Below are 12,995 nucleotides of genomic sequence, written 5' to 3'. Positions count from 1 at the left end.
GTTTAACAGATGAGAAACTGGGCACTGAGAGGTTCCACAGCAAGTGAGCAGGAGAGGCTTGGAATGCAGGCAGTCTGATTTCAGAGCTTGAGGTTGAGCTCGTGATAGTTATGCTCTTCTGCCTTCTTTATATTCTTGGGAATTTTTGAATAATTATATTCTACTTACTCAGCAATTTTTGAATGCCCAGAATGTGCACAGCTTAATTTTGCCTTTATAAAGTAATCATAGCTTTACATTATGTAGAATAAAAACCAGTGGGGAAAATATAATATTCACTGTTTGATTATGATTTGTATTATTAGTATAAAAACCCTATTTTTGCAGATTCTTAATGCCTTTCGGACTCCTGATGGCATGCCTGTAAAGGACTTGCAGTTGAAGCAGTATAACACAGGTGAGTTTCTCAACATGCACGTGGCCTTGGGTTAGGAAAGGTCTTTGTTAGGTTTCTGCATCGTGTGCTACTCGGAATTTTTGTAAGAAACCGTCAAATAACAGCCAGCTTTAGTCTCAGCTGTGGTTTTTTTGTGGATGTTTGTCCACACATGGGCAATGAGGATGCATGTTCCAGTTCTTTGGAGTGCCTATGAGATATATAATGTGACTGTTACAGCATTTGTCCCTGAATATATTTTGTATAATTAAATCATTAAACTTACGTTTGTGTTCTTCATCGTGGTGGAATGTTTACATTTGAGCCTAACAGGATTTAATAAACTTACTACATGTAAACTTTTATATTTTGTTGCTTTGGAGTGAAATTTACAACTTTCCAGAGAAATTGTACAAATTAGTGGTTTCTTGAATTTTCAGTCTTGCTCTGAGAATAGAGTCCTGCAATAGTTATTTTGTTGAAATCCATTAATAGATCCAGGAGAACTTTCTCTTTGACCTCTGTGGTCTGAACTACAGATTAAACTTTTCAGAATACCCTGGTATTTTAGTGTGCAGTACTGGGTTCACATCCTTGGATATGGAGGGCCAACTGTATTCATTGTACTATAGCATTTTATATATGGGACTTGAGCATCCTTGGATTTTGGTATCTGTGGGGGTTCCTGGAACCAATCCCCTCCAGATACCAAGGGATGACTGCACCAAGTTAGATCAGTTCCTTCAACTCTTACTACAGAAAAGTAGTCAAAAGTGAAAAGCTGAGCACTCAAGGTATTGACCAATATTTTTAGGGCTACATGATATGAAATGGCTTAAAAATAAAGGTAATGTTTAAATGATCTATTTTGCAGAATTTTAAATTGAAGAAAGTAGAGCATTAATCTTTTCACAGAATTTAGGATTTCAATAATCCAAGTTAGGGGCCAGCTCCATGGCGTAGTGGTTAAGTTTGGTAGGCTCCGCTTCAGTGGCTCAGGTTCACGGGTTTGGATCCTGGCCACAGACCTACCTACACCACCTGTTAACCTAACCATACTGTGGCAGCTACCCACCTAGAAAATAGAGGAAGATTGGCACAGATGTTAGCTCAGGGTAATCTTCCTCAGCAAAAATAAATAAATAATCCAAGTTGAAGAACTCTTAAAGTAAGAGCATGCCCTATTTTTGAGGATATAGTTTACTTTTAAACAGTTTACCATAGAATTCTATTTTTGTGATAACTAGATAGCTGCTTCTTCAGATTGGTTCCGCAGAGGGAAATTATCCACAAAAATAAATTTTTATGCTTGAAATAATCTGATACTTGCATTAAGTCCAGAAATATTTTTTCTGTAATTTGAGAACAAACTCAGAAGCATTATTTCTCAGGGACCGGCCCCGTGGCGCAGCGGTTGTGTGTGCACATTCTGCTTCAGCAGCCCAGGGTTCGCCGGTTCGGATCCCGGGTGTGGACATGGCACTGCTTGGCAAGCCACCCTGTGGTAGGTGTCCCACATATAAAGTAGAGGAAGATGGGCACAATGTGAGCTCAGGGCCAGTGTTCCTCAGCAAAAAGAGGAGGATTGGCAGCAGATGTTAGCTCAGGGCTAATCTTCCTCAAAAAAAACCCATTATTTCTCAGAAAGCTAATTATTTCTTTGTTTTAAAAGCATTAACTCTGAATTTGCGGAGATATGACCGAGTAGTTATGTTGTTCTTGCACACTTTGCTTTTTTTTGCACATCTCACACACTTTTTTTTTTTTTAAAGATTGGCACCTGAGCTAACATCTGTTGCTAATCTTCATTTTTTTTTCCCTTCTTCTTCTCCTCAAAGCCCCCCAGTACGGAGTTGTATATTCTACTTCTAGGTCCTTCTGGTTGTGCTATGTGGGACACTGCGTCAGCATGGCCTGTTGAGCAGGCTAGGTCTGTGCCCAGGATCCAAACTGGTGAAACCCTGGGCCACTGAATTGAAACATGCGAACTTAACCACTGGGCCAGCCCTGCACACACTTTCTTGATTTACTATTATCTTTGGGAAATAAAAGCAGAATTTATAGGCTGTAGTTACCTTTGTTTTTTTTTGTGAGGAAGATTTGCCCTGAGCTAACATCTGTGCCAGTCTTCCTCTACTTTGTATGTGGGATGCCTCCACAGTATGGCTAATAAGTGGAGTAGGTCTGCACCCGGGATCTGAACCTACGAACCTGGGTCCCCAAAGTGGAGCGTACAGAACTTCAGACGCTCAGCGATGGGGCTGGCCCCTGCAGTTACTTTTTAACTGACAGGGCAATAACCTCAGCTTTGATCTAGTTTCCTGAACTGTGCTTTCGTTAAGTATTGGTATATTTAGGAAAGGAGATATCTCAATGTTTAGCAGCAATTTAAACTCTTCATTTCTGTAGTACTCATTGACTTTTTATTTATATTGTCAGATTTATTAGCAGAGTAAAACTTATATTAATGTATAGGGTCCACAGAGGAAGTTCTTAAATTTACTTGCTGTGGTAGCTATTAGAATCGAAATTGCAGACTAAAGACATTGATATACGTAAGAAATCATTCAGGACAGTGGTTAAAAAAAAAATGCACCTTTCAGGAAATGCAGTCTTTCCTTGGCATTTTATTATATGAAGTGATAGTGTAATATATACACACAAACACACACATAATATATGTGTATATGTATATATTTCTTCTTTTTTAATGAAAGGATTGGATTACCAGTCCCGTGTTATCAATATTATATCTATGTGTGGCAAGTAAAATGAACTTTTGAAAATATCAGTCAGATCATGTTATTCCCATGCCTAAAATCCTCAAGTGGCTTTCTATCTTACTTGGAAGAAATTCCAAACTCCTTGTTCTGACTTAAAAAGTCATGCATGAGCTGGCCCTTGGCTGTTTCTCTGACTACATTCTATACTGCTCTCCACCTTTCTTACTATGCTGTAGCCACACTGAACCTTTGTCTAGTTCCTGACCAATACAGACTTCTTTCTCTGTTAAGTCTTTTGCACTGCTCTTCCTTCTGATTTTCACTTGTCTTCTGGAGTTTAGTTCTTGGCTTCAGTTCACCTCTCAGAGGCCTTGCCTCACCGTCATTCCTCAGTCATTTTTCATCATATCCTAGTTTGTCATCTTGGGATCTATTACTTTGATACTTTTCTCAGTGGTTTTATGTGTCTTATTCCTTACACTAGAGAGTTAGCTCCATGACAGCAGGAGCCTTATCTGTCTTGTTCTCCTGTTTCCCCAGTGCTTGACACTCTGGCTGGCACTGATGGGTTCCCAGTATGCATGGAATGAGTAACTGTCTGTGATTTATATGGAGAGCAGCTGTGATCTCTTCTTAGGTGAGAAGCATTAAAGAGTAGTTTACATTTCACAGCAGTGCCGTCTTGCATGTCTGCTGAAGAATATGGCTTGGAACATTCAGATGTTCTGAGAACTTTAGCATTTACTTGTTAAAAGATTGTGTGAATTTCAGTAGAAAAAGTGACTTTTATAAATAGCATCAGTTTTTTTAGGCTGTGTGATAACCTGCAAAGACCATGCAGGATGGACGTTGCTCATAAGAGGAGGATTGTGGAGTAGAGTTCATCCTTTGAGTCGACGTAGCAAGGAACCAGGAGGTTAACAGAGAGAAAAGATTAATGCTTGTTCACTGACTCTGATAATTATCCATTTGATTTTTGTCTCATTTAGAGCTATGTAAGTACAAGGCCACAACTTTTATCCAAAATCTGTGGGGTCAGATGAGTTTATGAATTTTTTGAATATAAAAGTAATGTGGTCCATAGATCATATATGAATTATATCCCCCAGTGAATGTAAATCAAAGATGATAATACTTCTGCAGCAAAATGTATGAATATTCTCACTAAAATGACTAAAAAAGACTATAAAGAGGCTTAAAGTAGTATAGGTCAGGATTTGTCTCTAAGTGACTTCACTGAAAATTTACTAAGAAACTTGATAGTTAAGGGATTTGGGGATTCTGGAATTTCAGATAAGAGATTATGTGTATTTGAGTTTTTCTTTTGCCATTTGCAAATGCATTATAACTCCATTAATTGTAGATTACCTTGAGTTACATGATCATATTCCTGGAAAAAAGTATCAGGAGTGAAATTCTTTTGGTAACTGGACAAACTCTGGTACATGCATACAATGGAATATTAATCAGCAATAAAAATGATGAAGCTACTCGTGCACGTAACAACATGGATGAATTCTCAAAGGCATTATGCTGAGTGATAGAAACCAGACTCAAAAGGCCACACAATGCCATAAAGAGGAATAAAGTACTAATACATGTTACAACTTGGATGAAACTTAAAAACATTATGCTAAGTGAAAGAAGCCAGACACAAAAGACTACATTGTTTGATTCCATTTATATGAAATATCCAAAATAGGCATATCCATAGACACAGAAAGCAGATTCCGTAGTTTGGTAGTTGCTGCGGGCTGAAGGAGAGGAAAATGGGGAGTGACTGCTTCATAGGTATGGGGTTTCCTTTTGGAGTGATAAAAATGTTCTGGAAGTAGATAGTGGTGATAGTTGCATAACATTGTGAATATACTTAATGCCACTGAATTGTACACTTTAAAGTGGTTAAAATGATGCATTTTCTTACGTGTATTTGGTCATAATTTTTAAAAAAGGCTGCATACTATGTGATTCCATATATGACATTCTGGAAAAGGCAAAATTACAGGAATAGAAAATAGTGGTTGCCAGGGTGTTGGGGGAGGATTTGACTGTAAAGTAGAAGCATGAGGGAATTTTGGGGCATAATGGAACTGTTCTGTATATTGATTGTGGTAGTGTACATCAATGTTAAGTCTCTGAAGTTGGTGACTACTGTGGTTATGTAAGAGAATGTCTTTATTCTTAGGAAATACACGGGGAAGTTTTTAGGAGTAGAGGACCATGATGTATGCAGTTTTCTCTCATATGGTTTAGAAAAAATATTTGATGTGTATGGAGAAGGGAGGAAGAGAGTTATGATAAAGTAGATGTTCCAATAGATGAATCTGGGTAGAGTGTATGAGTGTGTTCTTTGTACTGTTATTCTTCCAGGTTTTTTGTAACTTGGAAATTATTTCTAATAAAAAGTTGAAAAACTGACATAAAGCTAATGTGTTTTATTTTTAAACGACTAGCAGAAATCTTGCAAGATAAAAACTGCAATGAACAGCTTCTGTCAACAAGTAAACTGTAGAGCAGTGGTCCTTAAAGTGGGTCCTGGACCAACAGTGTTAGCACTACTTTGGAACTTATTAGAAATACAGATTCTGAGGCCCCACCCTAGACCTACCAGATCAGAAACTCTAGGGGTGGGGCCAGCAGTCTGCTTTAACAGAGTCCTTCACATGATTTTGATGCACCCTGAATTGAGAGAACCACTGCATTAGATTGAGTATTTGTTTATATTCTTTATTGTAGAACTTTTTTGCACAGTTTAAAAGAGACTTAATAAGCAAGTGGACCTTCTGTAAGTAGAAAAGGCTAATGCTTATGTATTTTAGGAGCTCATGGCAAGCACATGCTTTGCCTGTCTGATCTCAGTTCTGCTCTACAGAGCTGGGGCAGGAGCTGGAGTAGTGTTGATATTATTTTATGTCTTGGGTTGTTCTTTCTGTTTATGTAGCATACTTCCTCCAGAGATCTTGGAATGATTGTAGATGTTCTCATTCTCATAGTGTTTCTGTGACATAGGAATGCAGACAGAAGTGCTCTTAGTTTTTAGGTGGACTTGCATACTCTACAGTGTATAAGCTTGCCATGATGTTTTTTCCCAAGGGAATTTGTATTATTTAGTGAAAATGTTATAGCTTCTGGATTGTGTTTCCTAATAAGTCTCAAATATAGAAAGTAACTCTACAGTAACTAAAGTGCTACAGAATCATTTTAGTACTGTTTCGTTAACTAGCGTCGCAAAGTCAGAAGGCTAATAAGGTGCTATTAGTAGGAAGAAGCAGTATCTTGCTTTGATTCTGTCAGTGTTCACATAGTGAATGGGCACAGTTTCTTTGGCCCTTGGAAGAAAATTTCTTAGAAAGTGAACATTTGCAGTCACCAATTCTCTTGGTCTCCTACTCTAGCATTTTGGATATACTGAAAATGACATTGTATTAGAGGCCCCGTACCCTCTGCATTTATTAAGGCTAACAGGCTCATATCCTTTCATTTTTCATGGTTGAAACGGTTTGAGTTTTTATTTCCAGGTTGATAAAACAGAAGTGCCTTCCTTAAGGAAAGAAGAAAACCCCAGAGAAGATCTTTCAATTTAGGGACGGAAATCCATTGTGAAATGGGTTGACACTGATGATATAAAACATGCATAGTTTCTGGTATCCCAAATGGAATAACTAAAAACAGAGTAGCTTAACAGCTATTTAGAACAAATATAGTTGGAAAATGCAAATACACCTTTTTGCAGTACTTTTGGCATTTACAGAATAGACAAATATTTTTAGTTTTTAGGGAAAAACTGACCATGGGCTAATCAGAAAATATCACATTTACTTCCCACATCTCTAAAACTGCAGAAGGTGTTGTTTTCAACCAGGAGTCTTAGCAGGTTTGGTAACACATTTGGGGAGGATGTTTACAGATGAACCTCAAGGAAAGGTGGCTGAGCTTTAAAAATAAGAATGGGAAGCCAAGAGGCACTTTTTAGGGCTGAGTGAGTCTTCTGGAGGCAGTGAATGGACCCTGTGGCTGAGTAAACAACAACACACTTGGAGAAGAATTCCATGATGCTGTGCTGGAGGGATCAGGTGAATCTGGGGAGAGGTACTGGAATTAGGGTTAATTTTAGTCACCTTTGGAATTACCTGGGATTTGCCTTATTTCATTTTTAAAGTTTCCCACTCCAAAGACTGAGTAGAAGGTTCTGTTAAGAGAGTATGGGTGTTTTGTGACCCTTACCCTTATTTTAAGTGATTACTTCTCATATGAGAGATTGATTATCTTGGTGTAGAGCCTGGGAATGGAAAACTTGGCTAAGTACCTTGAACAGAGACATGAGTGAGTTCTCTCTGACCATGATATGTTTTGAACCTCATTAGGTGGTGTGTGGTGCTTATTGCAAAATCGGGGCTCACTGGACTATTAGGGGAATGATAGCTTGAAGTCCCTATAGACTTTATGGGAGCAGTGAGGCACTAAGGTTTAGTGTCTCAGCGAAGTTTGAGTTTACTTCTGTCAGCTAGTGAGAGGAGGGATGGCCTAAGAGAATACAAGTATTTTTTCAGGGCTTGGTCAGGACTGGGCACATTTAAGGACTTTTTGCTGACTTTAAAGTGGGATCCCGGTACTGTTTTGGAAAGCAAGACCAGGATTACTGGTTTAACTTAACTAAAGCAGTCTTTTTCTTTTGGGTTGTTATCTTTCCTGACACTTAAGATGAAATTCACTTTCTATTCTGGGAGCTGACTTATGCTTCAGTTTAAGCCTGTTTGTTGAAACCTTTTAAGTTAGCAAGGATAGCTGCTGCTAGTTTGCAGTCCTGGTAGGGAAGTTTTAATGTTATTCTTGACTTTTATTTGGCTCCCTACAGGTTATCTTTCCTTGGGGCTTTTGGGTATAGAGTCTCATTCTGGATCTGAGAATGGGACACCTTTACAACCCAAGGCATCACTTCATTCAGAGACAAGAACCCACCAGGTTGGTGCTTTTTGTGCCTAAACCACACATTACATCTGGAGATAGAACAGACAGCTGTTTTAAGAATATAACATGACAATGATGAGCAGATGCCTTAATCAGCATGTTATGTCCTTTTCCCCAGAACTGTTTAGCTGAGATGGAATTTGCCTCTCTCAAATAGGGAAGGTGTTTGAACTCTGTTTACAGCCCTCTGTCAATTCCACTGCTTTTCTGAGTTCCTCGCTCTTCTCTGGGAGAATTGCTCCTGCCTTCTGTAGTCCTCACTTGTCTCTTTGGCCAAATGCTCAGGTGGCTTTGGCTGAGTCTTCCAGGTTGTACAAGGCTGATTGGAGTTTCTATGCCTTTTGGTGATTAGAAGAATTCACTGAAGAGTTTCCTCTGCTGGAGTAACAAGAAGAAAAGGGTCATTTATCAGCCTGAATAGTGCAGGAGCCTGCTTGCTTCCCAGTTTCCATCCAGGGAGGAGAAGTCATTTATACAATTACCTTCAATGGGCAACAGGTAGAGGCCATCCGTAAGAACTATTTACAGGATTTAAAAATACGTTGACTTCTTCCTTTAACTTTCCCCTTGAACCAGAAATCTGATCTGGAGCCTCACCCTTTCTAGTTTATATTCTCTACTGTCAGAATGTAAATTAAAGCAATTTTTATCTGCTTCCATGTTTCTTGCTTAGGTTATCACTTAGGTCTTCTATTTAATTTAAATATAGCCTTCTTGGAACTAGATAGTGGTGATGTTTGCACTAGTTTGTGAATATACCACTGAACTGTACACTTTCATAGGGTGCATTTTATAGTATGTGATTTATACCTCAATTTAAAAAAATAAGCCGGGGCCGGCCCGGTGGTGTAGTGGTTAAGTTTGCATGTTCTGCTTTAGTAGCCCGGGGTCTACCGGTTCGGATCCCAGGTGCAGACCTATGCACCACTTGGTACGCCATGCTGTGGTAGGTGTCCCACATATAAAGTAGAGAAAGATGGGCACGGATGTTAGCTCAGGGCCAGTCTTCCTCAGCAAAATGAGGAGGATTGGCAGCAGTTAGCTCAGGGCTAATCTTCCTCAAAGAAAAAAAAAGAAGCCTTCTTGAAAATTGATTGACAAATAATATAAAGGTTGATTTCTTAAAAGCATTTTCGTGAGTATAGAGAATATTTACAGGGTTTCAACACAGATGTTAATGGCCTGCTGACTAGTACTTATACCTTCCTGGTAGAATTCATAATTGATTGTCTCTAGTCTCAGTTTGGTTCATTATGCTATGTATAGAAAATGTTTTTATATTTTCTTCTTTTAAAATAAAACAGCACTCTCTAACCTTGAAAAACTTGTGATTCATTTGGTATTACCCACCAAATGTGTGCTATTCTGATTAGTGGATGGCTCTACATTGATACCATTGTACAGAGTTATTGTTTGTTTATTAATTCATTCATCCAAGCAATATCTATGGAGTGTTGAGATGCAGAGGACATGCTAGTGAACATGAGGAATGTAATCTTTGACCTTATGGGGCTTCAGTTTTTATGGAAAATGGGTTTCCGGGATGAGTGTTCTGTATTCCTCTTCTGAATAGGCCACAATATCTTGTAACTCCAATTTTTTTTATAATGATCTTTATTTAGGTGAGGAAGATTGGCCCTGAGCTAACATCTGTTGCCAATCTTCCTCTTTTTGATTGAGGAAGATTATAGCTGAGCTAACATCTGTGCCACTCTTCCTCTCTTTGTATGTGGGATGCCGCCGTAGCATGGCTTGTGGAGTGTAGGTCTGCATGTGGGATCTGAACCTGTGAACCCCAGCCTGCTGAAGCAGAGCATGTGAACTTCACCACTACACCACCAGGCCGGCCCCTTATAATTCAGTCTTTGTAAAGGGCTCTGGGAGTTTTCACACATCATGGGTTCTTTTTGGCTGAAAGTTTGAAGGATTTACTACTTTGGATAACTTGATGAAAAGCGTTCTGTCATTTCTAATCCTAAAATTACTAGAGGATGAAAAGAATCGGAGTTGTAGATTAAAAGAGAATAACACCTAAATGAATGCTGGGAGGTAGTCATTGGCTGGAGAGATCAGCAAATAATTGTTAGTAATGTCCCTTGAGCTTCAGAGAGATAAAATAAAAGAAGTCAGGATTTTTCATGGGTGTTATACAAAATGATCAGACAAGAAGTAGAGGAAAATACCTGTAAATGCACCTAGCTTTTTTTCGGTATTCTCTAGAAGAAGACTTGTTGTATCTCTGTTCCAATGCACATTTTTTAAAAGGAATATTTTCAACCTCTCAAATGTAGTTGGGTTGAAAGAATTTGTAAATTCCCAAGCAGGAGCTGTTTTCTATGCAATAGACCTTTGGAGAACTTGAAAGTTCTTGGTTGTTTTGGACTCAGTGTTGGGGAAATTCCTCTATCGATAATTTTTTCTTACTAAGGGAGAGCTCCTTTGCTTTTAGAAAAGTGTTTTAAATGATCAGGAGCACTTGAAATGTTTAGGGTGATCTGAAACCTGATTTCCAAACCACCTCAAAATGTACCTTAGAGATCAGGATAGGGGAAATGATAATGATACTTCATTTGTAGAACTTAGTCCTGGCTCTGTTGAAAGAATGTTGGTTTTGCTGTGGGATTCCCTCTTCTCTCGGTTGTGTTTGGCCTACTGCTGTTTTTTCTCCACTATTTTTAAAAGTAGATTTGGCCTGGAAAGAGAAAAAAGATATTGATTGGTTTGATCTATATCTTTAAGGTTCATTCAGTTGCTTTAGGGGCAGGGGAAGCAGGAAAAACAAAGTAAAACAGAACAAAAATATTCCCTTTTTTCTGTATTTAATTTGAGTGCCTGTAGGTGCTTTTGCATTTATCAGGAGTGAATGTTGGTTATCATAATTGTCAAATGCATGTTAGAAAAATCCTATGGTACAGGAGCTAGGGAGGGGGCTATGAATAATACTTAAGAGCTCTGATGAGGAAAAGTGACTAGATAATGTCATTTAAAAAAAATGAATCCAATGTCCCTGAGTGATGGTGACAGGGTAGGAAAATCATCACATAGCATAAGCTTCATTAGCTTTTTCTTAGTAACCTGTCAACTGCATTTGTGCCATAAACTAAATGATTTCCTCCCTTTGCTTGTTTCCAAATCAAAGAAGAAAGTATTAGTCATGTTGTCTTCTATCACACTCCATGCTATAAAAATTCCTGGCAGCAATGTAGGTTATGTATGAATTGGTGGTTAATAATATTTGTGTTAAGTATTGGGATGTGTTTCCTCAACCCCAAAGTATTAGTTAGCATTGTATGTGCAAACTCTGAAAGTAAAACATTGAATGAGTAGAACCTCCCAAGAAATTTTCTTCAGAAAGGTGCTGAACAGAGTTAATTTTAATTTCTAAAACTATGCAGTGGTGTTATGTTGAGGGAGTAGAGTTTTCTATTCTATTGTTTGTATCATTTTAAGTAATTTAAAATTCTATATTTGTTAGCAAATTTAAAATTTTTGTTTCAGCTTTTAGATTAATATTGAACCCTAGAAAGTGCTCACCTTGTTTTTCAGACAATGAGTCTGTTTGACAAATGTACAGCATAGCTGATGAAATGGACCCTTTTTTAAGAAATGTTAACCAAGAGTAGTCCTGTATTTTAAAATGGCTGCATGGAGGACAAGTGCTATCAGTAAGTCAGCTGATTACAGTAGTATTTGCAGTTGACCTTGGCATAATGTGCAGGAGGGGAGCAGTCCTCAGGAGAATTGAGAAATGGAGGTCTGAACATATTCAGGAATGATGTCAGCAGAAAGCAGTGTTTGCGTCCCATGCCATATAGGCAGAGAGATGTTGAGCGATTCTTTTCCTTTTAGCACCATTGGTATCCTATAATTCAATTCATTTCTGTCAGTAACTACCCAGAGTTAGCATCAGACTCCAAGGTTTTCAGTCCTACTGGCCTTACCTCAGATGCCAGTCAAAAATATCAGATCCTGGGGCTGGCCCTGTGGCCGAGTGGTTAAGTCCGCGCACTCCGATGCGGGCAGCCCAGTGTTTCGTTGGTTCGAATCCTGGGCGCAGACATGGCACTGCTCATCAAACCATGCTGAGGCAGCGTCCCACATGCCACAACTAGAAGGCCCCACAACGAAGAATATACAACTATGTACTGGTGTGCTTTGGGGAGAAAAAGGAAAAAAGATAAAATCTTTAAAAAAAAAAAATCAGATCCCCAGGTTACCCACACTTCTATCGGATCTTCTTATAGCCCACCCATTCAGGTTTGATATTTTGCTAGAAAGGCTCACAAGACTCAGGGAAACACTTAACCAATTTGTTATAAAGGACCAGATGAAGAGGTACATCGATGTATAGGTCTGGAAGAGTCCTGAGCATAAGAGTCTCTGTCCTATGGAATTGAGGTGCACCACCATCCAGGAATGTGGATGTGTTCATCAACCTGGAAACTTTCCAAATCCCGTCATTTAGAGGTTTTTATGGAGGTTCCATTATGTAGGCATTGCTGATTAAACCATTGGCCACTGGTGATTAGCTCGATCTCCAGCCCCTTTCCCGTTCCTGGAGGTTGTGGAGTGAGGCTGAAGTTCCAAGCTTCCAATCAAGTCTTGGCCTTTCTGGTGACCAGGCCCCATCCTGGAGCCATCTAGGATCCCACCAAGAGTTGCCTCATTAGAACAAAAGACACTCATACCACCCTTATCACTCATGAAATTCCAAGAGTTTTCGGAGCTCTGTGCCAGGAAACTGGAATAAAAACCAAATATCTTTATAATACCACAGATGGATCCCAAAGTTAAATCTGGCTGGTCCCTAGTACCTTTAGTTGAGCATTGGTTTTCTGTTATAAGACATAGGTGATCTAGGCTCATGGTCTGGTCAATGTGTCAGTCTTACAGAATGCCAGTTGTCTGACCCTTCTCAGGGTGCTAGT

The 12,995-nt window shown here is 39.0% G+C and overlaps 1 protein-coding gene across 14 annotated transcripts in view; it reads left to right on the top strand.

The window, feature by feature from the left end:
- The window catches only part of RBM6 (RNA binding motif protein 6), a 110,013-nt gene that overhangs the window by 27,852 nt on the left and 69,166 nt on the right, over positions 1 to 12,995 (top strand). For all 14 annotated transcript variants that reach the window (XM_008529781.2, XM_070575238.1, XM_070575229.1 and 11 more), the window contains one exon: positions 328 to 397. In XM_008529781.2, coding sequence (XP_008528003.1) covers positions 328 to 397 — 70 coding nt within the window. The remainder of the gene's footprint in view (positions 1 to 327; positions 398 to 12,995) is intronic.

This window comes from Equus przewalskii, chromosome 15 (genome assembly GCF_037783145.1).
Source record: "Equus przewalskii isolate Varuska chromosome 15, EquPr2, whole genome shotgun sequence".
Taxonomy (NCBI): domain Eukaryota; kingdom Metazoa; phylum Chordata; class Mammalia; order Perissodactyla; family Equidae; genus Equus; species Equus przewalskii.
This window is presented reverse-complemented; position numbering and strand designations above follow the sequence as displayed.